General features: G+C 43.9%; 1 protein-coding gene across 3 annotated transcripts in view; it reads left to right on the top strand.

Annotated features, from left to right (window-relative positions):
* slc2a9l2 (solute carrier family 2 member 9, like 2) overlaps nucleotides 1-23032 on the top strand; it is a 316787-nt gene that overhangs the window by 285795 nt on the left and 7960 nt on the right. For 2 of the 3 annotated variants that reach the window (XM_069926647.1, XM_069926646.1), the window contains one exon: nucleotides 14137-14264. In XM_069926647.1, the coding sequence (XP_069782748.1) occupies nucleotides 14137-14264 (128 nt within the window). Of the gene's footprint in view, nucleotides 1-14136; nucleotides 14265-16130; nucleotides 20678-23032 lie in introns of those variants that run through there. The other variant, XM_069926648.1, reaches the window with a different exon arrangement.

Genomic DNA, 23032 nt, shown 5'->3' with positions numbered 1-23032 from the left:
ACTGTTGAACCCGACCCATAGTTATAAGCTAATAAAAGCGTTTGTTGTTTGTTCTCCCTCCAGTTGTGAGAGCTTTTATTCACCCTACAATTTTATTAGCTTATTCCCTAATGATGGAAGTGCTACTCAAGCCAGGTATGCTACTGATAGACCCTCTGACCCCCGACATGGCTGAGGAGTTCACATACTGGCTAGACTAGCTTCCAAGTCTACCTGAACGCAACCAGGGACGTCTTCCACACCGTGAATTCAGAAGGTCTGAACTTATTTCGAGGGTAGAAACAAAAGGGTATGTAGTCATCAGGGACTGCTCTACATATGATACTGCCATCGAGGCTTTGAAAACTCGGTATCTGAAATCGCAGAGCGAGGTCCTAGCGAGGCACCGACTCGCTCTTCGTCACCAGCGGCCAGAAGAGACCATTGATGACTACCTGCTGGATCTGTGGACACTTGCCAAGAAGTACAGGTATGAAGTAGCTACGGGCCATGTTCGTGAGTAGAACAGATCCGGGACACTCTAGTCGCAGGGGTCTGCTCGAGTTACATGAGGCAGCGACTGCTTGAGTCAGGTAAGAATGAACTAGCTAGCCACGTTGAACTGGACAAATCGCTGGAACAGGCCAAGCTCAAGATTGACAACCTCGATGCCAGCAAGCTCGCTCACCCAGGTGACCCCTTCCAAGGACCGGCTGCTCCTGCTACAACAGCTCTAATGGCTGCCGCTTTCCATGCTAGGGAGTGCTTTCTCTGCGGCAAAAGCCAGCATTTCCAATCTCATTGTCTGGCAAAAGATTCCATGTGTTCCAGCTGTGGCAAGAAAGGACATTGGGTGAGGGTTTGCCGCATGAGTGGAAGCCCAGGGATGTCCGTGGCCTGCACTGCTCCCAGATCCAATTCCAGCCCTAAGCCATCTGCCCTGAATTCACCTGAGCCCACTTTCTGTGCGACATACCAATGGAGGGTGGTGGTGAGGAAACAGCACGAAAAGGTTTGGCATCCATCTTGCCACCACCCGAATTTAAATTCAGCGCCATCATCGTTGGGGGAAGGAGGAGGGCGGCCATTTTGCCATGCCACGAGGTTGATGCCATCTTACCAATGCAGGGCAATCCAGGACGGTGGGGCCACTTGAGTGACAATTATGGAGCCTCCAGGGACCTTGCCTTGATGGTCCTAGATCAGGACAGACCTCACCAGTTCAGCAACTCCTTAGTGACTGTGGAGGTAAACGGACATTCAACTAAATGTTTCATCAGCACAGGCTCTACTGAAAGCTTCATAGACTCATGAACTGTGCAAAAATACAATCTGAAGATGTATCCTAATTATCGCATATTTCTCCCATCTCAATCACATTCTACGCGTGCACAAAAACATTGTATAGTGCATCTGTCATTTGAAGGGGGGGGGGAAATTCTGTAAATTTCACTTGTATATTCTTGATGAACTGTGTGCTCCGGTATGTCACCTTAAAAACGTGACCTTGGTGTATTTTGGTCCGCTCCCTACTATAATGGTTCAGAACAGAGGGCCCCTAAAATCAGAACCTACATGCAGCCTCTCCACGCTAAATATCGACCCCCCCTTCTCTTTTCCTGAATCTCTCCGCATACTGCAAGCCCATTGAGGGAATTAGTGGAGCAAATTTATAAGAAGAGAGCCAATATGTGTAGTAAACACAAGGTGGTAATTATAGGAGATTTTAACTTTCCAGTCATTGACTGGGATGCCCATACTGTAAAAGGGCTGGATGGGTTGGAGTTTTTCATATGTGTTCAGGACAGTTTTCTAAATCAATACATAGAAGAATCGACCAGAGAGAGGGTTGTATTGGATCTCCTATTAGGGAACGAGATGGGTCGGGTGACAAAGGTTTGTGTTGGGGAGCACTTTGGGTCTCGTGATCACAATACTATTGTTATTAGGTTAATTATGGAGAGGGATAGGGCTGGGCCTAAGGTTGAGATTCTTGATTGGAACAAGGCTAACGAGGCTAATTTTGAAGAGATGCGAAAGGATTTAGAAGATGTGGGTTGGGATCATTTATTTTCTGGGAAGCATGTAACTGATAAATGGAGGATATTCAAAGGGGAAATTTTGAGAACACAGAGTCAGTCTCTCCCTGTGAAGGATTAAAGGAAAAGTTAGAAAATATAAGGTCCCTTGGTTTTCAAGGGATATTGGGAATTTGGTTTGGAGGAAGAGGAACGTGTTCAACAGGTATAGACAGCAGGGAACAAATGAGGTGCTTGAGGAATATAGAGTGCAAAAAAAATCTTGAGAGAAATTAGAAAGGCTAAAAGGAGATTATGAGCCTGCTTTTTCAGGCAAGGTTAAAAAAAATCCAAAGTGTTTCTACAGGTACATTAAAAGTAAAAGAAAAGTGAAGGATAAAATTGGGCCTCTTGAGGATCAGAGGGGGAGGCGATGTGAGGAGTCAGAGGTGATGGGGGAGAAGATGTTTGGCATAGACTAGAATGGCCAAACTGGCCTGTGTCTGTAGTGTAATTGTTATATGGTCACTACAATTATTACATTTACGAGAGAGGTATGGAAGGTTATGGGCTGGGTGCAGGTCAGTGGGTCTAGGCAGGAGAAGGTGTTTGGCATGGACTAGAATTGGCCTGTTTCTGAACTCTAATTGTTATTAGGTTTTATATGGTTATATAAAGTATGGTATTTAACCTTCTGAGTTTCTCCAGCACTATTTTTTCTTCCATTACGGTGTCTGCAGACTTTCATGTTTTACTCATTGTGCAGAACCTCATCCCTTACTTTACCCGTGTCATTTATACTCATGTGTACAACAACCTCTGCTGGATACAACCTCATCCCTTACTTCACCTATGTCATTTGTACAACAACCTCTAGCTGTTCACCCTCCATCTTAGAATGTTCTCCAACCATTCAATCACATCCTTGATCCTGGGACCTAGGAGACAAAACAAGATCCCAACGTCTCTTCCGTGGCCATAGGACAGTGGTTCTCAACTTTTTTTTTCTACTCACATACCACTGTATGTAATCTCTTTCAATATTTTTATTAGTTTTCAATGGTGATAAACAAGTAAAAGCCATTAAACAAAGTAAGCATGTAAAAAGAAATATACAGGTGTAGTGATTATATGTAGAAAAAACATATATAAATAAGTAGGTAGTGGCATATAACTTTACTCCCATATGGAGAGGACGGAAATCACAAAACAATATCTGAATAATCTTATAAATCATGGAAGTAGCTGATAAAAAAGACCCCATAAATTTTAAAAATTCATACCCATTACATTGGTAGAGCATCTGATCTCTTCCAAAGTTAAACCTGACAGCATATTGGAGAGCTATTTAGTATGAGTAGGGGGGACAGCATCTTTCCATTTCCCCAGTATTGAATGTCCAGCAATAAGGGAAGCAAAGGAGACTACATGGGATTGAGAGACTTAAATTCAAATAAATCCAACTAGGATAATTAAGGGATGTGGTCTCAAATTTACATTAAGGACTGAAGATAAGGTATGAAAAATATCTTCTCAAACAAGAAAAAGAGAAGTACAAGACCAGAACATGTGTAACAGAGAGCACCATATTTAGTCCTGCACCTGTTACATTGTGAAGAAACGTTGGAGTGAAATTTAGGCAATTGATTAGAAAAGTAGGGAACTGTGGCGGCATGCCATTAGGCAGGCAAACCGGCCCCGCATGTCATGCACGCAGCGGGCAGCCGGCCAAAATGGCACCATTAGGGGTTTCTTCCCAACCTCAGCACCAGGCTTAGAAGCCCGCGCTCTGCAGCCCACATTATGCCAGATGACGTCCAGACCCACGGCATGGTTCTCAGCCAGGTTTGGGCTGGGAGAATAAGAACAGCCAGGCAGACCTCAATAAATCAGTTCTTGCTCACTGAACTCAACCTGTTTGGTTGTGGAGTTACTCAGTAAGCAGAGTAGCCGTCGCTACAGAACCTTTAGTTAATCCCTGACTAACTACAGAGCACCTATGGCTCTAACCCTTTTCTATCCATGTACCTGTCCATATTTCTTTCAAAAGTTGCAAGAAATCTAGTTTCTAATGAGTCTCGTATCACTATCGCCCTGCCTGCCTGCATCCTTACCCTCACAGTGCCATTGACCTGACCGCTGCTACTAACCCCTGAAAAGTCCTTCTCCTCCAACAGTATCCAAAGCCTTGACCTGTCAGGGGAATAGCCACAGGAAAACCCAGCCCACTTACTCCCCTAGCCTTTCCTGGTGGTCACCCATTTATTTGCCGGCTGCTTCTTAGTGTGACCACCTCAGTGAACTCTCCTTGATGATACTCTCAGCATCCCAGATGATCCCAAGTGCATCCAACTGTAGCTCCATTCTGTCTCTCAGGAGCTACAGCTGGGTGCACTTCCGACAGGAGGGAGAACACAAGGTACCCAGACAACCCACATCCCATATGAAGAGCATTCCACTGCCCTGACTGCTGTTCCTGCCATCTAAACTATAAGGTCCTACCTCAGCCTCTCAAGCCAAATCCTCAAAGTCCAACTCTATCACTGAACTGCTCCACTTGAGTGACTTTTTCCCTTTTACAGGCTATGGGGCTAATTCACCTCCTAAATCTCTCGCCTCCCCTGTTACACTGGTTCTCCACCTTTTTTCTCTCACATTCCACCTTAGATGATCCCTATGGCAAAGGTTGAGAGCCACTGGTGTATTGGGTGCCTTGAAACACACATTATAGTCATATATAACCTTGCTTGTTTTCTCCAATAGCCTTGCATTTGTAATTTTTCTTGTCAAGGTTGTGTCCAGTATTTATTTTGAAAGTTCAAATTGCATCTGAAATTTAGAAATTGGTCATTTGCAGCTCATATAGTTTAATGCTTAATGAATGTGCCTGTCTCCAGAGTTAACATTTGCCTGCACTTAGTAATTTATAAATTCTCTGTCTCAGAGGATGGGGAGGTTTGTCATTGAATTAATTCAAAACCAAGATCAATAGATTTCTGGATATTAATGGAAACGCGAGATGTGGGAATAATGCAGGAAAATGAAATTTGCATTAGAAGATAAGCTTGATGAATGGTGGAGAATGTTCAAACAGGCAGCTGGCCTACTTCTGCTGCCATTACTACCACGTTCAAACAGGCGTCCGGCTGACTTCAGCTCCTTTAACAAAGTTTTAATTGTCCTTTTCAATTGTCCTGCAGTATAAGTAATAATGATGGGAATATCGGAAGCACAGGAAGGTAGCCAGAAGTGGAGTGGGACAATTCTGCTAGTTAAAAATGGAATTAAATCTTTGGAGAGAGGAGACTTTGGGTCAGAAGACATAGAATCCCTGTAGGTAGAAGTAAGAAACTGTCAGGGTAAAAGTAAATCTTGATGGGAGATGGATACAGTGGCCAGGATGTGGTGTGAAAACTATAGATGGAGACAGAAAAAGCATGCTACAAGGGCAATGTTACATTCGTCATGGGGGAGTTCAATATGCAGGTTGATTGGGAAAACCAGGTTGGTGCTGGATCCCAAGAAAAGGAATTTATCTAATTCCTTCAGGAAGCCTCCTTAGAACAGTGTGCACTGTGTGACTGAGCGACCAAGGAAATGGCAATTGTGGATTGGATTTCTGATTTGTTGTCAGAGTACATGCATGACATCACATACAACCTTGAGATTCCTTTTGCTGTGGACACAACAGAATTACCCCTAATTGGTAGTGCAGAAAATAAGCTGTACACTGTATAAACATGTAAACAAAAAGAGCTGTAAACAGGTAATGAATGTAAACAAACTGTACAATATAGAGAGAATAAAAGAAAATCAGTAAAGTGCACAAGTAAATGAGTCCCTGATTGAGTTTGTTGTGGAGGAGTCTGACGGTGGAGGGGTAGCAGCTGTTCCTGAACCTGCTGGTGCGAGTCTTGTGGCACCTGTACCTCTTTGCTGATGGCAGCAGCAGGCGTGTGCTGGGCGGTGTGGATCCTTGATGATCGCTGCTGCCCTCTGACAGCGGCATTCCCTGTAGATGCTCTCAATAGTGGGGAAGGTTTTGCCTGTAATGTCCTGGGCTGTGCCCACTAACTTTTGGAGGGCTTTACATTCAGGGAATTGGTGTTTCCACACCAGACAGTGATGCAGCTGGTCAGCACATTTTCCACCACATCTCTGTAGAAATTTGCCAGGGTTTCTGGTGTCATACCAAACCTCCATAAACTCCTGAGGAAGTAGAGGTACTGATGTGCTTCCTTCATGATTCCTTTGGTATGTTGGGTCCAGGAAAGATCCTCCGAGATAGTGACTCCCAAAAACCTAAATGTGTTCACCCTGTCCACCTCTGGACAATGATCACTGGATTGTAGACCTATGGCTTTCCCTTCCTGAAGTCAACAATCAACTCCTTAGTTTTGGTGACATTGAGTCCAAGATTGTTGTTGTTGCACCATTCAGCCAAGTTTTCAATCTCCATACTGTACGCTGACTCATCACCTTCCTTTATGCAACCCACTACCGTGGTGTCATCAGCAAATTTGTAGATGATGTTAATGACCACACAGTCATAGGTGTAAAGTGAGTAAAGGAGGGAGCTAAGAACACAGCCTTGTGGTGCTCTGATACTGATGGAAATTGTAGAGGAGAAGTTCTTACCAATCTTCACTGATTGTGGTCTGGAGGTGAGGAAATCCCTGATCCAATTACACAGTGGGATGTTAACTCCCAAGTCTTGGAGTTTACTGATCTGTTTTGAGGGGATGATTATGTTAAATGCTGAACTGTAGTCGATAAAGAGTATCCTGATGGCTGATCTTTGCTGTCCAGGTGTTCCAGGGCTTTGTGTAGAGCCAATGAGGTGGCATCCGCCATAGACCTGTTCCTGCGATAGGTGAACTGGAATGTATCTAAGTCACTGCTCAGACAGGAACTGATATCCTTCAACACCAGCCTTTGAAAACACTTCATCACTGTTGATGTAAGTGCTCCTGGTAGATAGACATTAAGGCAGGTTGCTAGACTCTTCTTGGGTTGAATGGGTTCTATGATTGAACCCTGTATGAAGCAGGTGGGTACCACTGCTGGAGTGAGATATTGAAGATATGCATGAATACCTTGGTAAGCTGTGTAATGAACCAGAGTTAATAAGAGAGCTGAAGGCAAGGGTACCCTGAGAAAGCAGTGCTCATAATATGATAGTTTGTCCTGCAGTTTGAGAGGGAGAAACTAAAATCAGATGTAATCAGTAAACCAGTGGAATAATGGCAACTACAGAGGTCTGAGACAGGAACTGGCTGAAGTTGATTGGAAAGGCCCACTAACAGGGAGGATGGCAGAGCAGCAAGGGCTTGAGTTTCTGCGAGAAACAAAGGAAGTGCAGGACAAGTAAATACAAAAAAAGAAGAAATATATGGATGGAAAAATGCCACAACTGTGGCCGACAAGATTAGTAAACACCAATGTTAAAGCAAAAGGAAGGGTGTACAAGGAAGAATAATAAGTAGAAAGGGAGAGAACTGGAAAACTAAGAAAGTTATTTGGAAGGAACAGATAAACTTTGAAAGGAAGCAAGCAAATAACATCAAAAAGGACCCCAAAAGCTCTTTGAAGTACAGTGTCCTCCATAATGTTTGGCATGAAGACACTTGTTTTCCTTTATTTGCCTCTGTGCTCCATACTTTTCAATTTGTAATCAAACAATTCATGGGATTAAAGTGCCCATTCTAGATTTTATTCAAGGTTATTTGCATACATTTTGGTTTTACTATGTAGAAATAACAGCACTTTTTATACGTAGTCCCCTCATTTCAGGGTACCGTAATGTTTGGGACATTTGGCTTCTCAGGTGTTTGTGAGTACTCAGGTATATATATTATTTCTTCATTGGTTCAGGTATAAGAGAGCTATGCTTGCTTCTAATCTTTTGATCACTTTTGGAGTCTGTAATTGCCATTTTTCAACTTGAGGGCCAGGGCTGTGCAAATGAAAGTCAAAAAGCCATTGTAAGCTTTAAAAAAAAATAAAACAGTAAGAGACATCACCTAAACCTTAAAATTTCCAAAATCAGCTGTTTGGAACTTCATTAAGAAGAAAAAGCGTGCTGGTGAGCTCTAATCACAAAGAGACTGGTATTCCAAGGAAGATTTCCACTGCTGATGACCGAAGAACTCTCATCAAAATGAAGAAAATCCACAGAAGATATCTGACAGATCAGAAATACTCCTCAGAGGCAAGTGTGGATGTGTCAATGACGACTGTCCGCAGAAGCTCTCACGAACAGAAATACAGAGGCTACACTGCAAGATGCAAACCATGACAAAGGAGGTATGCTTAGGATCTTGGGCATTCCTTTACACCTCCACATTTTACTCTTGCCATCACTCTGATACAGTCTGGTCTCATCTGCCCACAAGACCTTTTTCCAGAATTCTGCAGGGTCTTTTAGATGCTTCTTGGCAAACTGTAATCTGACCATCCACTCTGTGACAAATTAGTGGTTTGTGTCTTGCAGTGTAGCCTCTGTATTTCTGTCATGAAGTCTTCTGTTGACAGTGGCCATTGACACATCTACACCTGCCTCCTGAAGAGTGTCTGATCTGTCAGACAAGCATTTGGGGATTTTCTTCATTATGATGAGAATTCTTCTGTCATTGCAGTGGAGGTTTTCCTTGGAATACCAGTCCCTTTGTGATTACTGAGCTCACCATCTTCTTAATGATGTTCCAAACTGTTGAATTTGGTAATCCTAAGGTTTTGGTGATGTCTCTTACTGTTTTATTCTTGTTTTTCAGCCTCCTAATGGCTTCTTTGACTTTCATTGGTACAACTCTGGTCCTCATGTGGAAAAATGGCAACTACAGACTCCAAAGGTGACCAAAAGCTTAGAAGCAAACCTAGGCCTCTTATACATGCACCAATGAAGCAACTAAACATACCTGGATAATCACAAACACCTGTGAAGCCAAATAACCCAAATGTCCCATAACTGTAGGGCGGTACTGTTGCCGTAGCAGTTAGCACAACGCAATTACACCACCAGCAATCGGGACCGGGCTTCAAATCCCACAATGTAAGGAGTTTGTATTTTCACCCCATGTCTGGATGGGTTTTCCAGGGGGGCTCCGGTTTCCTCCCACCATTCAAAACGTAGATTAATTGGGCAGCACGGACTTGTGGGCTGAAATGGCCTGTTACTGTGTTGTATGTCTACATTTAAAAAATTATGGTGCCCTGAAATGAGGGAACTATGCTGTGATTTTTTCATGGGCAAACCAAAATGTATACAAATGACATTGAATAAAATCTGGAATGTGCACTTTAATTACATTTGAATTGTTTGATTTCAAATTTAAAACTGTGGAACACAGGAGCAAATAAAGGAAAAAATGTCTTTGTCCCAAACATTATGGAGGGCTCTGTATATTAAGAATAAGGAAGAGACGGGAGTAGATATAGGACTGATAGAAAATGACGCGGGAGAAATTGCAATGGGAGTCAAGGAGGTGGCAGAGGAACTGAATGAGTATTTTGCATCAGTCTTCACTGTGAGAAAACATTGGCAGTATGTTGGACTTTCAAAGGTGTCAGGGAAAAGAGTTGTGTGCAGTCACGATCACCAGAGAGAAGGTGCTTGAATTGGTATAAGGACACCAGACGGAATGCACCCTCGGGTCTTGAAAGAAGTAGCCATAGAGATTGTGGAGGTGTTAGTAATGATGTTCCAAGAACCAGTAGATTCAGGGGTGGTTCCGAAGGACTGGAAAATTGCAAAAGTCACTTCACTATTTCAGAAGGGAGGGAGACAGCAGAAAGAAATTGTAGACCAGTTAGCCTGATGTCAATGGTTGGGGAAGATGTTGGAAGTCGATTGTCAAGGATAAAGTTATGGAGTACGTGGAGGCACATGACAAGCTAGGCCAAAGTCAGCATGGTTTCCTTAAGGGAAAACCATGCCTGACAAACCAACTGCAATTTTTTGAGAAAACCACAAGCAGGTTAGACAAGGCAGGAGCAGTGGATGTTGAATATTTGGATTAAAAAAAGCCTTTGACAAGGTACTGACATGAGGCTGCTTAACAAGATGAGAGTCCATGGAATTACAGGAAAGGTGCGAGGGTGGGTAGAGAACTGGCTGATTGGCAGGATAGAGAAAGTGGAGCTGCACGAGTGACGTAGCTGTTAGCGCAACACCTTTACAGCACAAGCAATCGGAACTGCGGTTCGAATCCCTCGCTGTCTGTAAGGAGTTTGTATGCTCTCCCCGAGTCTGCATGGGTTTTCCCTGAGGGCTCAGGTTTCCTCCCACCATTCAAAACGTACTGGGGGTGTCGGGTGTAAATTGGGCGGCACAGATTCTTGGGCCAAAATAGCCTGTTACCTTGTCTAAATTTAAAATTTAAAGCTACCAGTGGTGTCTGCCGGGATCCGTATTGGGGCCACTTGTTTTTAGGTTGTATGTACATGATTTAGATTACTGAATAAATTGGATATGTGGCTAAATTTGCAGATGATACCAAGTTAGGTGGAGGGGCAGATAGGGAGGAGGAAACAGGCTGCAGAGTGATGTAGATAGATTAGGAGAATGGTCAAAGAAATGGCAAATTAAATACATTGTTGGAAAGTGTATTGTCATGCACTTAGGTAGAAGGTATAAAAGGATAGACTATTATCCTTTTATTATTGAAAGAATAGAGATGTTAAGGGATTTGGGAGCTTTCGTACAGGTTATGCTAAAGGTAAACCTCGAGGTTGAGTCAGTGGTGAAGAAGGTGATGGGCAGATTCCTTTTTTTTTCAGAATATATGAGGAAAATTGGCTGACACTGAAAACGTACAAGACTAAATGAAGGTTTCTGCCTACAAATTGTATTTCAGAGACTGAAGGCAATCTTGTTCCATGTCAACATTGCATGAAGATTTTAAGATACCAGGTTGAGAAATTTGCTGTTGAGAGAGTCAAATTCAGACCTGGCAATGTTGATCAAATTTTGTAAAGCCTCAGAGCTATTAGGTTGAATAATGAACAATATAATTCACTCCATGCAGTCAAACAGAAGCCAAGAAGAAAAGAACAGCAGCAAAGGTAGAAGGTTAATACGGTTTATGGGAAGGAATTCCACAAATGCAAATCGATAAACTATTATTTTTTAATCTCTTTTCAAAGTAAGGAAGACTGGTAGCAAGCAAATTGCAAAATAAAAGGCAAGGCCCATCTGACTCCACAAGCTGACTGCAGTTCAGGTGAGAACATCTGAGGGACATTGTGAGAAGAGCAAGACAGAAGAACTGGAGCAAAGGGACAGAATAGAGGGGGCCAAGTAGCAGAAGTGACTCCAATGTTGGCTTGGTAATAAAAGACAGAGGATAATGCTGGAGAGTTGCTTTAGTAGTGGGCATGGTCAGAACTTCAAATTCCTGGGTGTTGACATCTCCGAGGATCTATCCTGGAGCATCTGCATCAATGCAATCACGATAAAAGCTTGCCAGTGGCTATACTTTATAAGGTGTCTGAGGAGATTCGGTATATCTTCGAAGACTCAAAAACTTCCACAGGTTTACAGTGAGGAGCATTCTGGCTGGTTCCATTACTGTCTAGTACTGAGGTACCAATGCTTGGGACAAGAATAAATTATAGATTTCACGAACAATGTACCATCTGATTCTATGGCAGGGCTGAATGACTTGGAGCTATTGAGGTGATATCAGTTAGAATAAATGTACGTACATATTGTGTGGAAAGTAGATAAAAATACATTTTCTTCCCAAAATGCATGAAGTTATTAGTTTGATTTGCAATGAATGCAAAGGCAATCTGTGCAAAACAGATTGGTGGGAGCAAGTTTCAAGATGGCATTTCAGGTGCTGTTCAATCAGTTTATGCACACTGCTGCCATGCATTTTGCAGATGTTTGGCACAACACCCACAATGCATCAGTGACGTAAAGCTGTGAGAGCTCATGGTAATTAATATGCTGCCAGATTGAGACCATCCACAAATTGGAAGAACCACATCTGAAAATTCGATGGCATTAATATTGATTTTGCCACTTTCTGTTAGAATCCCCCTCATCTTTCCCTATGTCTCTTTTCCTCTAGCTCTCTCTCTCTTCTTTTCCTCTGTCTACTTTCCCTTAGTGTCTCCACAGAGCCCAAAACACCCACCTTTCCCCAGTCAATTTTTACCTTTCCTCTCCTGTGTCTGTCCTTATCTAATTTCCACAATTTTTCTGTTTGCCTGTTCTCCTTACCATCCCCATTCTTCCCCTCCCTACCTTTTAATTCAGATGCCAGCCTGCTATTTACTCATACCTTGAAGAAGGGCTCAAGGCCAAAATTGGTTATGTATCTTTACTTCCGATGCACGCTGCGAGACCTGCTTGAGTTCCTCCAGCATTTCTGTGTTTTTAATTACATTTGCATACTTTTAATGTTTCACTCTAATTGATGGGATCGGAAAGCAAATGATCAATTTTATTCCAAAAGAACTCAATGTTATTCCAATGAACTTAAGTTGCTCAGTTAATTCTGGTCTATCCCAGGCAGAAAAGAACCCTAATTTGATGGAGATGCAAATGCTTTATGGATTTAGTGGGACCCTAGTTAATGGGCATGCTCAGATGTTAACTGTGGGAAATTTGACTTCGCTTTTGAACATCGAGCAGAATGGTTTGAATTCCTCTCTTAGTGCAGATGGCCATTGATAATAATTCTGTAGTGCAATATACTTGCCACTTATTTAAGTTAGAATGTTACACTGATTTTGCTGCTTGAACCTTAGTGAACAACTGGCATGGAGTTGATGCTCCTGACAACCTGCATGGATGAATACACCCGACAACCTGCACGGAGTATATATACCTGACAACCGGCACAGGGTGAACATGCCTGACAACTGGCACAGGGTGAACACGCCTGACCTCCCGCACGGGGTGAACACGCCCAACCTCCCGCACAGGCTGAACGTGCCCAAAAAGCATACTCTAGGAGTGGTCCAAAAGCTGTCTGGAATGAATCTACCAAATTTACCAGCATGTTAATTGAACATGCACAACCTGCACGGATGGTGTAATATATTAGTTAAACTGAAGTTAAAGTTAAATAATATTTAAGTGTGTAGAAAGGAACTCTGAGTCGAAGTTGTGTGTCAGGGCTTTGATTATGCTTTGAATCCTGTGACTGGGCTTGTTCTTTATTACATTGAATGAATGACCTTTCCTCTTCATTCCAGGATAAAATATAGATTTCACGAACAATGTACCATCTGATTCTATGGCAGGGCTGAATGACTTGGAGCTATTGAGGTGATATCAGTTAGAATAAATGTATGTACATATTGTGTGGAAAGTAGAAAAAAATACATTTTCTTCCCAAAAGGCATGAAGTTATTAGCTTGATTTGCAATGAATGCAAAGGCAATCTGTGCACATCAAACCCTATTAAAAGTGAATGCAATGCTGTTCTCACCTCTGATCAGCATTTGCATCTGCAACTATCTTGAAACTTCATAAATTTGCTTGAACTCTATTCAGTTCCCTGATATGCTTGGCACCTTGTTGAACTAGTTCTAGAGGCAAACAATAATCCAAGGCAGGGGTTGTGGTGTAAAAATCAAGACTTTTAACCTGACATCTGAATTAGTTTGCCGCTTAATGTGATGAATTTTACTGAGGGCAGATGTTTATCAAAGTGCTTCTCAATAGTTTTGTGCTGGAGGGTTTTCTAACCTACCCATTTGACCCGATTAAGCTGTGCAGGACCTGATGCCAAGCTGGCCTCACCTCATTAGTCCAGGATGCCTCTCTGATCAAGCCTGCAACCAGACAATTGGTCTCCAAACGTCAGAGGCTCAGGGCTTTTGCGATACTGAGCCATTGGCCTGGACGACAGGCTCCACCCAGCAAAAAGTGGGCCTGCTTACATATCCATGAACCCCTTTAGTAAACTGAATGAAAGAAGGACTTTGAGGATGAGTTCAACTCCTGTCGAAGCTCCACACGTTTACCACTAATGACCAGTGATGAATTTCTCCACCATTTAAAGGAACCAGTGATGTCATGATCTTTCAGGCCTGAACCTTGTGGTTTTGAGTTGAGTTAAACCTTCTGAATTTGTATCAGCCACCAACATTATGTCTGACTATAACACTTCTTTACTTTCAGGTGGGATTCCTTTTGTGCTTACCAATGAGATGTTTGATCAGTCTTGCCGATCTTCTGCATTCATGATTGGCGGGACAGTGATCTGGCTTTCTAACTTCGCTGTTGGACTTCTTTTTCCTTTTATCCAGGTATGGTCTAAATGGTATTTGTTGCAACTGTAAAGTATAAGGTAAAATAAATAAAGTATAACTATCATTGCATTCCCAAAAAGATATGCTACCTATTGCTCTGGAAGGCAAGATATATTGGGTCCCTTACTGCTATTTTCCTGTCAAGCAATACCAAGCTTTTCATCTACTTTATTACCTTCGGGGGTCATTCAGTTCATCACAACTACATTATCTCTTTGAAGGAGATGCCTTAACCTTTCAAGTATTTATCCAGTTTCTTTTGGAATGTTTAAATCAGGGGTCCCCAAATGTTTTAGGAATGTGGACCTTCTTCATGAAATACTTGATCCCTCATTGATGCCCAGGCATGGAATCCCGGCACTGGACGAGGGGGTTGGGTGGTGGCGCTGGACGTGGGGAGGGTGGTGGCGTCGATGGAAATGGGGGGATGCGGCGCTACCAAAGGTACAAAGAACACCTGATTGTTTCATTACTCAGCCATTTGTGAATTATTGATGGGACATCACCTTGATGCAAAGAATATCTCTTTTAAATTATTTTCTGAGAACTTATTTATCTCTATAACTCACTGCATGCAACATAAACTGTGTGAAACACAAAAGTCTGCAGATGCCATATAAAAAGCTTGGGATCGATGCAGAGAGAGTGGACGGCAGGGCGTTGCGAGAGGGTGTGATGAGAATGAGGGAGGAGAGTGTGAATGAATCTACCAAATGTATTACTACAATAAAATCTTTGCAGATTTGGAAGTGAAGATTTAGAACCATAGAATATTACAGCACAGGAAACAGGCTTTTTGGCCCTTCTAGTCTGTGCCAAACTATTATTCTGCCCAGCCCCACTGGCCTCCATACCCCTCCCATCCATGTACCTGTCCACATTTTTCTTAAATGTGAAAATTGAGCCTACATTCACCACTTCAGCTGACAGCTCATTCCACACTCCCTTCACTTTCAGTGTGAAGAAGTTCCCTCTAATGTTCCTCCTAAACTTCTCCAGTTGAGAGGATAATGTCACTGGCTTTTCCTAGGATTACATTAAAGCAGGAAGCTGCTCACCATTCCATTAAGAAAATCATGAATACTCATTCAAGGAGGCTAGGGCGTTTAGGGCAGCATGGTTGGTGTAGTGGTTAGCGCAATGCCTTTACAGTGCCAGCGATTGGAATCCCGTACTGTCTGTAAGGAGCTTGTACGTTCTCCCTGTGTCTGCTCGGGTTTCCGCTGGGGGCTCCGATTTCCTCCCACTCTTCAAAACGTACTGGAGGTAAGGTGGCATGGACTCAAGGGCTGAAATGGCCTGTCACTGTGCTGTATGTCTAAATTTTTTAAAAAGGTTTCTGCAGTTCATTTTGATTTGCTAGTCAATGACTTGACAATGGTACCTTACTATTGATGGGTTCAATTGCCATAAATAAGAATGAAGGAAATGCACCATTTAACGAGTTGTTTACAGGGGAAAGTTATTTCTGAGTTGAGATGTGATCGTCACTTCATCCATATCCACCTTCTCTGTTACTGCCTTCCATCAGATTTGATTTTATCTTTCATTCCATTTTCCAGTTTTTTCAGCTTTCTGCAAAATTGTCTTTGCTAGTCTTTAGCTACCATATATTTTGGTTTACAAGTCGAATGCCGTATAAGTCCCCTTTTTACAGCCTCATTTTAAGGGTTTTATGTTATATCCGGTGTATAATCATAATCATGCGGATTGATCTACTGGGTGCTGGCTGGAGGTGATTTCATATTCAGGGAAGATGGAGCGGGGAGATTAGCACAAAGGGAATATGTTTGATAAGATGAGACTAAATTATTTAATATGGCAGTTTCAATCAGATAATAATGTAGTGTGTGTTGTTTACAGCAGAGCAGTGGGATATGCCTCGCAGATTAAACTGTTACTTGTAGGAAATGGATGACCAGCAGAAACAGAGACAAAGAAGGAGCAAGTTACCTACAGTTCATTTTACATTCCCACAATCTGAGGAGTAATTTGTGTTGCAATACATATTCCTGACTCTCTGTACAGTGCAATACTTCTCTCCATCTTACAATTTCAGTCAACTCCAATGGATGACCTCATGGAAATAAAACATCCAAGTTTAAGAAAAGTTTATCAAATGGGCACATTGACCAACTTCTGCCCCCTTAGCTGAGGTCTAGTTGTTCAACTCTGGTTCGTCTGGAGGAATTTCAACATATATCAAGATCATTTATTTCCTGGATTTATCACTGGTCCCTTGCGCCACGATTAAAGAAATGACAACTATTTGCCCGCAGAGCTAGGTTACTGATTAACTAATAGAGAATAATGGTGTCCCAAGTGACAACTATTTAGTCAAGCATGGCTAGCATTAATATCTACAGATAAAATTAGAAAGGAAATGTCTCATTTGATACATCATGAAATGCACGATTATTCAAAACAATTCCTTTGTGCACTGCTGAGCTTGAATCACTGGATAGACCCATCAAATTTGTTCTCGATTCTGTTTCAGACATAATGGTCCGCTGTTGGAAGAGTGATCTTGTTCACGGGTTCTCCAGTTTCATTCTGTGGTTGATCAGTGCAAGTGATGAGCTCCTCCCCTATTTTGCTCACATGGAAGTTTTATCTAAATGTTCAACCGGCAAACTCAGTGTCACAGATATAAATTTCTGTAAGGGTCATTGTTCCGTTACCAGTCTCAGAATTGGCTGGGATGAAAAGTAGTTCTCAAGCTGTTCATTAATGTAATCGATCGTGTGATTTTAAATTGGACATCTGAATTTTCAACTGGTTTAGGTTCTAAACTGGAGGTGTTTGGAAAAACAGTGAGGATACATTCCTTAATAACTGATTTAACTCATTTTAACTCAGTTTTTTAAGAGAGGAGGGAGAGACCAACAACCACAGATCAGTCATAGTGGGGAATGTGGAAGGTCTTAGGAAGTAGTAACAGGGTACTTAGAGAATTAGAGAGTCAGCATGGATTAATAAAAGGGAAGTCGTTTTTGATAAAATTGTATTTTGAGGTTGTAACCAGCAGAATAAATAGTTGAATAAGGCTTACTGAAGACCTTCATTAGGGTTCTATGCAAGGGATGGTATAATTAGACAAAGCATCTGGGAGATATACTCTCAGGCAAAATGAGCCATCACCTGAGGGGGTAAAACACAAAAATCTGCAGACAAAGCTGAGTTTCTCCAGCTTTGTGTGTATTTTACATCACCTGAGTAGAGCCTGGCAGGTCCTCATTAACTTGTGGGAATCAGAGCCATTGTAATTGGACAAGTTCCCATCCATTAGGTTATCAGACTTCTTGGTTATGCAGGAAACAGTAAATAATCTAATTTCATAAATATTGGACACAAAAACACCCGCAAAATATAAAGGGACTGAGATGTTTTCACATTTCACGTCTTTTCTTTCTCTTTTCTTGAATAATCTCTAATTAGAAGAGTTGTGTCTCCAAATCCTGACAAAGGGAAGATGTGCTCATTTGTGGTCTGTGTATGTACCAACAGAATAGGTAGGACTAAGGGTGCAGTGCTAATGTTTTAGGTGCTGGAGCTCACCAAAAATGGCAACAAGGAGGTCTCGCAAGCCCTTGCCTTGGTGGCCACCTGGAGCGGCTCTGAGAGGTGCCTGAGTGGCCCCATGAGGTGCTGGAGCAGCGCCGCTCTGGTGAGCTCTGCCAGCACTGCACCCTTGGGTAAGACAAGAAAAGAGGTTCTGCACAGAGTGAGGAGCTGGACTCAAAATTAGGAAGCCGAACTTCAAATGTTATATCCTCTGGATTATTTTCAGTCATATGCAGATAATTTTCGAGCAAGTATAATTAGCTAACTGGACATGTGACTCAAAGGCTGGTGTGGTAGAAATGGGTTTCAGTTCTGAAATAGACAATGGTCTTAAGTATCTCGGCCAAGGAGAAGAGTTTATTTTATCTACCCTATTGATGCCTCGACTAATTTTGTTTACCTCTATCAGGGCACTTCTCAGCCTCCTCTGGTCTAAGGGAAAGAATCCAGCCAATCCAATCTCTCTTCACAAATCAAGATTTCTTTATTGTTGTGTAATATTACAGAATGTATCATATTTCACAAAATTGGCTCCTACCTACCATAGGGCAGACATAGTCATCATTAGTGTTGCCCCTTACAATGAGAAAGTGAAGTAGAAGAGAGTCCCTTCAGAGACACTGAGTGTCTGTGGATTTGCCTCCAGCGCTCCTGTGACCCACAGACCTCTTGTTCTTCTGTGGCAACCTAAGTTCCAGATCCATACCTCTGACATCATCAGGAAGCCTTCAGGGCCTGAGGTCCTTCAAGAGCCATTCTTGCCATCAGCACCCTCTCAAACCCCAGCTCCAATACCTGGTTCCCTTGAGCCAGTCTCCAGCAGCACATGCACACTGTGCAGGCCCCTCAAATACAAGTCACCCACAGCCTGTGTGGGTCCTTCTACCGCTGAGCCCCTCACTGGTCCACTGCATCAGTGACCATCCTGTAGGGTTGTCTCCTCTGCTTCTCCTTCTCAATGAAGGATATTCTCCTCATTTATGGTGCCCTGCACCGGTCTGCTACTTCCCTAGAGTCTGCAACCCCTCAAGGTCGTTGCCAGCATAGGCTCCGCCATCTTGGGCACAGACCCCGCAGTTACAGGATTTTAAAATCAAACACTATCAGCTTCTTTCAGGCCATTTAAAGCCTGTATGGAGCCACTGGCATGAGGACCAGGCTGTTGAACCCTTTGGAGCTACTCTATGTCTTCGCTCTCCAACCTCCTGGGTCACCACCAGTGGCTGCGCTGCCGTAATAGTAACTCCAGCAGAACGCAGTTTTTTTTTAACATTTCATTGCAAGCAGCACCCAGCATCTTGTTAAATCACCTCTCCAGTGAAATCATATAATTCCTATAGTTGGCATATAATATTCCAGCTGTGGCCTGAACAATGGCTTCTAAAATGTTATCAAGACCTTGTTCTTTGGGATACTCTGTGCCCTGGCTAGTGAAAGCAAGTCTCCTGCAGGCCTGAGATCTTCACCACAACTACAAGGTCACACCATCTGCATGTGCTGGTGATACCTCCCTCCCAGATGAACCGAACTTCTATGCGCGTTTTGAGGTGAAAATTGACTTTGCGGCAAAGAAGACCACCTCTCCTCCAAATGACCAGGTGCTGTGTCTTGTAGCGGCTGATGTGAGGAATGAACTAGGTAAGGTCAACCCGTGGAAAGCTGCTGGACTGGATAATATTCCCGGCACAATATCCCCTGCAGTTCACATACAGACCCAACCATTCCACGGACAATCCCATTGCCACAGCCCTCCATTTAGCCCTCACCCACCTGGAAAACAAGGGCTCATATGTTCGAATAATGTTCATTGACTTCAGCTCAGCATTTAACACAATCATTCCTCAGTTCCTGATAAGCAAGTTGGACCTGCTAGTTCTAAACACCTCCCTCTGCAATTGGATTCTTGACTACCTGTCAGGGAGACCACAGGCAGTCCCGATCATTAACAGCCCCTCCAAGACCATCACACTGAGCTTGGGGGGCCCCAGGGCTGTGTGATTAGTCCACTACTGTTCCTTCTGCTGACCCAGGACTGTGCAGCTAAACACAACTCGAACCACATCATCAAGTTCGCTGACGACACAATCATGATGGGCCTGATCAGTAAAAATGTTGAGTCAGTGTACAGAGATGAGGTGCAGTCACTAACGGACTGGTGCAGAGCCAACAACCTATATCTGAAGAGGGCCTGGAGGGACCACACTCTGCAGAACATTGATAGCTCCACCATTGAGGTTGTCAAGAGTATCGAGTTCCTTGGAGTGCACTTGTGGAGAATCTCTCCTGGTCCCTTAACACCAGCTCCACAGTCAAGGAAGCCCAACAGCACCTCTACTTCCTGCGAAGGCTGAGGAAAGTCCATCTCCCACCCTCCATCCTCACTACATTCTACAGAGGGTGTATTGAGAGCATCCTGGTTTGGAAGCTGTAATTCCTCGGACCGCAAGACCCTGCAGAAGGTAGTGAAGTCAGTGAAGAAGATCATTGGGGTCTCCCTTCCTACCACGAAGGACATCTACAATACTCGATGCAGGTGAAAGGCTATAAACATTGTGAAGGACTCCATATACCCCTCATATAAACTGTTCTCCCTTCTCACATCTGGTAGGAGGTACTGTAGCATTTGAGCCCTTGCATTCAGATTGGGTCACAGTTTTCTCCCCCAGGCCACTAGGCTCCTGAACTCCAAGAACGTAGTGCATAGAGTACCTTGGTACTGGGGACTCTTACAGTATACATCTTAATATTTAATAGTTGTGTTTAACTTCTAATCTAACTTATATTTATGTAAATATGGTCCATGGTCATGAAGAAATGTTATCTCATTGTTACTGTATGATAAATAAAGGGGACGACTTGATTTCACCTTCAGAGATCTTTGGATGAACACTTGGTTCTCTTTGGTCTGCAGTACTCCCCATATCTCGAGCAGTGATTCTCAACCCTTTCCACTCACATACATCTTAAGCAATCCATTACACTAATCACAGATCACTTATGGCATAGGGATTATTTAAAGTGGAACGTGAGTTTAGGGGGGTGTTGGGCACTACCAGTTGCCCTAATAATCACAGAGACAAAGAGTGAGGGGAACGATAGGCTTTATTATACAAGAGACTGCTGGCCCAGGTCAAGGCTAGGGAAAATGAGGAGAGGGAGAGGGGACTTCAACCTTTATGGCCTGGGTCACATGGGAGGAGACCAGGGAGGAGTCAAGGTGAGGATGTCATCTGGAGGGCAGGCCAACCTGTACGCACAACCATATCATTACATTCGCCCCCTCTTTTTAAATAGAAACCACCGGGAACAAACAGAAAACCACTCCCTCTGACTAAAGGTTTAGTCGCATGGGTGACCACCTCCTACTGCTGGACCGGTGAGGGGCCGGTGTGTCCATGCAGCGCTCCTCCGGAGGGGAAGCCATCAGGGGAGAGTCCGATGCAGGAACTGTCAGGGTTGGGGTGCTGGCGGGGACTCCCAGAATGATGGGGGGTCCGCTACCTCGTGGGGGGTAGATTCCTGGATATACGTTGGCGAGGCAGGCAGCTTGGACACCAGGGTCGTGGTCTGGTGCAGCACGATCGGATCTGCGGTGTGGTTGGTGGCCGGCAAGGCAGTTTTTGGGGTCTCCAGCCCTCGCCAGGTCTTGTATCGGCACAGTGGTACCCTACAAATGCGCATTGGGGGTTGGTATGTATGAGGTGCATCACTTCAATCAGCAGGTCCATCTTATGGCCCCTGATGTGCCTCCGTAACAGAAACGGCCCTGGGTTTGCCAACCAGCAAGGGATGGATGAACCATTCACTGATCTCCTAGAGAAAGCAAAGAGGCATTCATGCGGGGTGGTGTTAGTAGCGGTGCATAGCAATGACCAGATGGCATGGAGGGCCTTGGGAAAAACATCCTGCCAGCAGGACATTGGCATGTTTTTAGACCTGAGGGCCAGGAGCACTGCCTTCCAAATGGTGGCATTCTCTCTTTCCACCTTACCATTACCCCTGGGGTTATAGCTGGTTGTTCTGCTGGTGGCTATGCCTCTGGCTAGGAAGTACTGTCGCAGCTCCTAACTCATGAATGAGAACCCCCAGTCACTATGAATATAGTCAGGGAGCCTGAACAGGGTGAAGATGCTGCTCAGCACCTTAATAACCATCGTGGAAGTCATATCCGAGCAGGGAATAGCAAAGGGGAACTTGGAGAAATTGTCCACCACCATCAGGAAGTAGGCTTTCCTATTGGAGGTTGGGATGGGGCCCTTGAAATCGGCACTGAGTCGTTCGAAGGGGTGTGTGGCCTTAATGAGGTATTCCTTTTCTGGCCGGTAGAACTGTGGCTTACACTCGGCGCAGATCTGGCAGTGTCTGGTCCATGACCAGACATCCTCAACGGAGTACGGGAGGTTCCGAGGGCTAACGAAATAGTACAGCCTCGTAACTCTGGGGTGGCACTGATTATCGTGCAGGGTCTGGAGATAGTCAAGATGCGCGCTGGCGCACATCCCTCAGGACAAGGCGTCTGGGGGGTCATTGAGTTTACCCGGCCTTTAAAAGATATCATAATTATAGGTGGCTAACTCGATCCTCCACCTCAGAATCTTGTCATTTTTTATTTTACCCTGCTGTTTTGTATTGAACATAAAGGCCTCAGCCCTCTGGTCAGTCGTCAAGGTAAACCTTTTACCGGCCAGGTAATGTCGCCAGTGGCGCACCGCCTCAACGATCACTTGTGCCTCCTTCTCGATGGAGGAGTGCCGTACTTCGGGACCATGCATGGTGCGGGAGAAAAATGCTACTGGCCTGCCTGCCTGGTTAAGCGTGGCAGCCAGTGTGAAGTCGGAAGCATCACTCTCCACCTGGAAGGGGACGGATTTATCCACAGCATGCACCGTGGCCTTTGCGATGTCTGCTCGGATCTGGTGAAATGTAGCCTGGGCTTCTGCCGATAATGGGAAAGTGGATTTAATTAGGGGGTGGGCTTTATCGGCGTAATTGGGCACCCATTTTGTGTAGCAGGAAAACAGCCCCAGGCACCTCTTCAGCGCCTTCAGGGTGTTTGGGACAGGGAGCTCCATGAGTGGTTGCATGAGGTCAGGATCTGGGGCAATGACACCCTGCGCCACGACACATCCAAGAAGGGCCAGGCGATCCGCACTTGTCCTTATTGTACGTCAAGTTGAGCGATTTGGCCATACGCAAGAACT

The sequence above is a fragment of the Narcine bancroftii genome, chromosome 3 (assembly GCF_036971445.1).
Source record: "Narcine bancroftii isolate sNarBan1 chromosome 3, sNarBan1.hap1, whole genome shotgun sequence".
Classification (NCBI taxonomy): domain Eukaryota; kingdom Metazoa; phylum Chordata; class Chondrichthyes; order Torpediniformes; family Narcinidae; genus Narcine; species Narcine bancroftii.
Note: the sequence above shows the minus strand (reverse complement) of the source record. Positions and strands in the feature narration are given on the sequence as shown.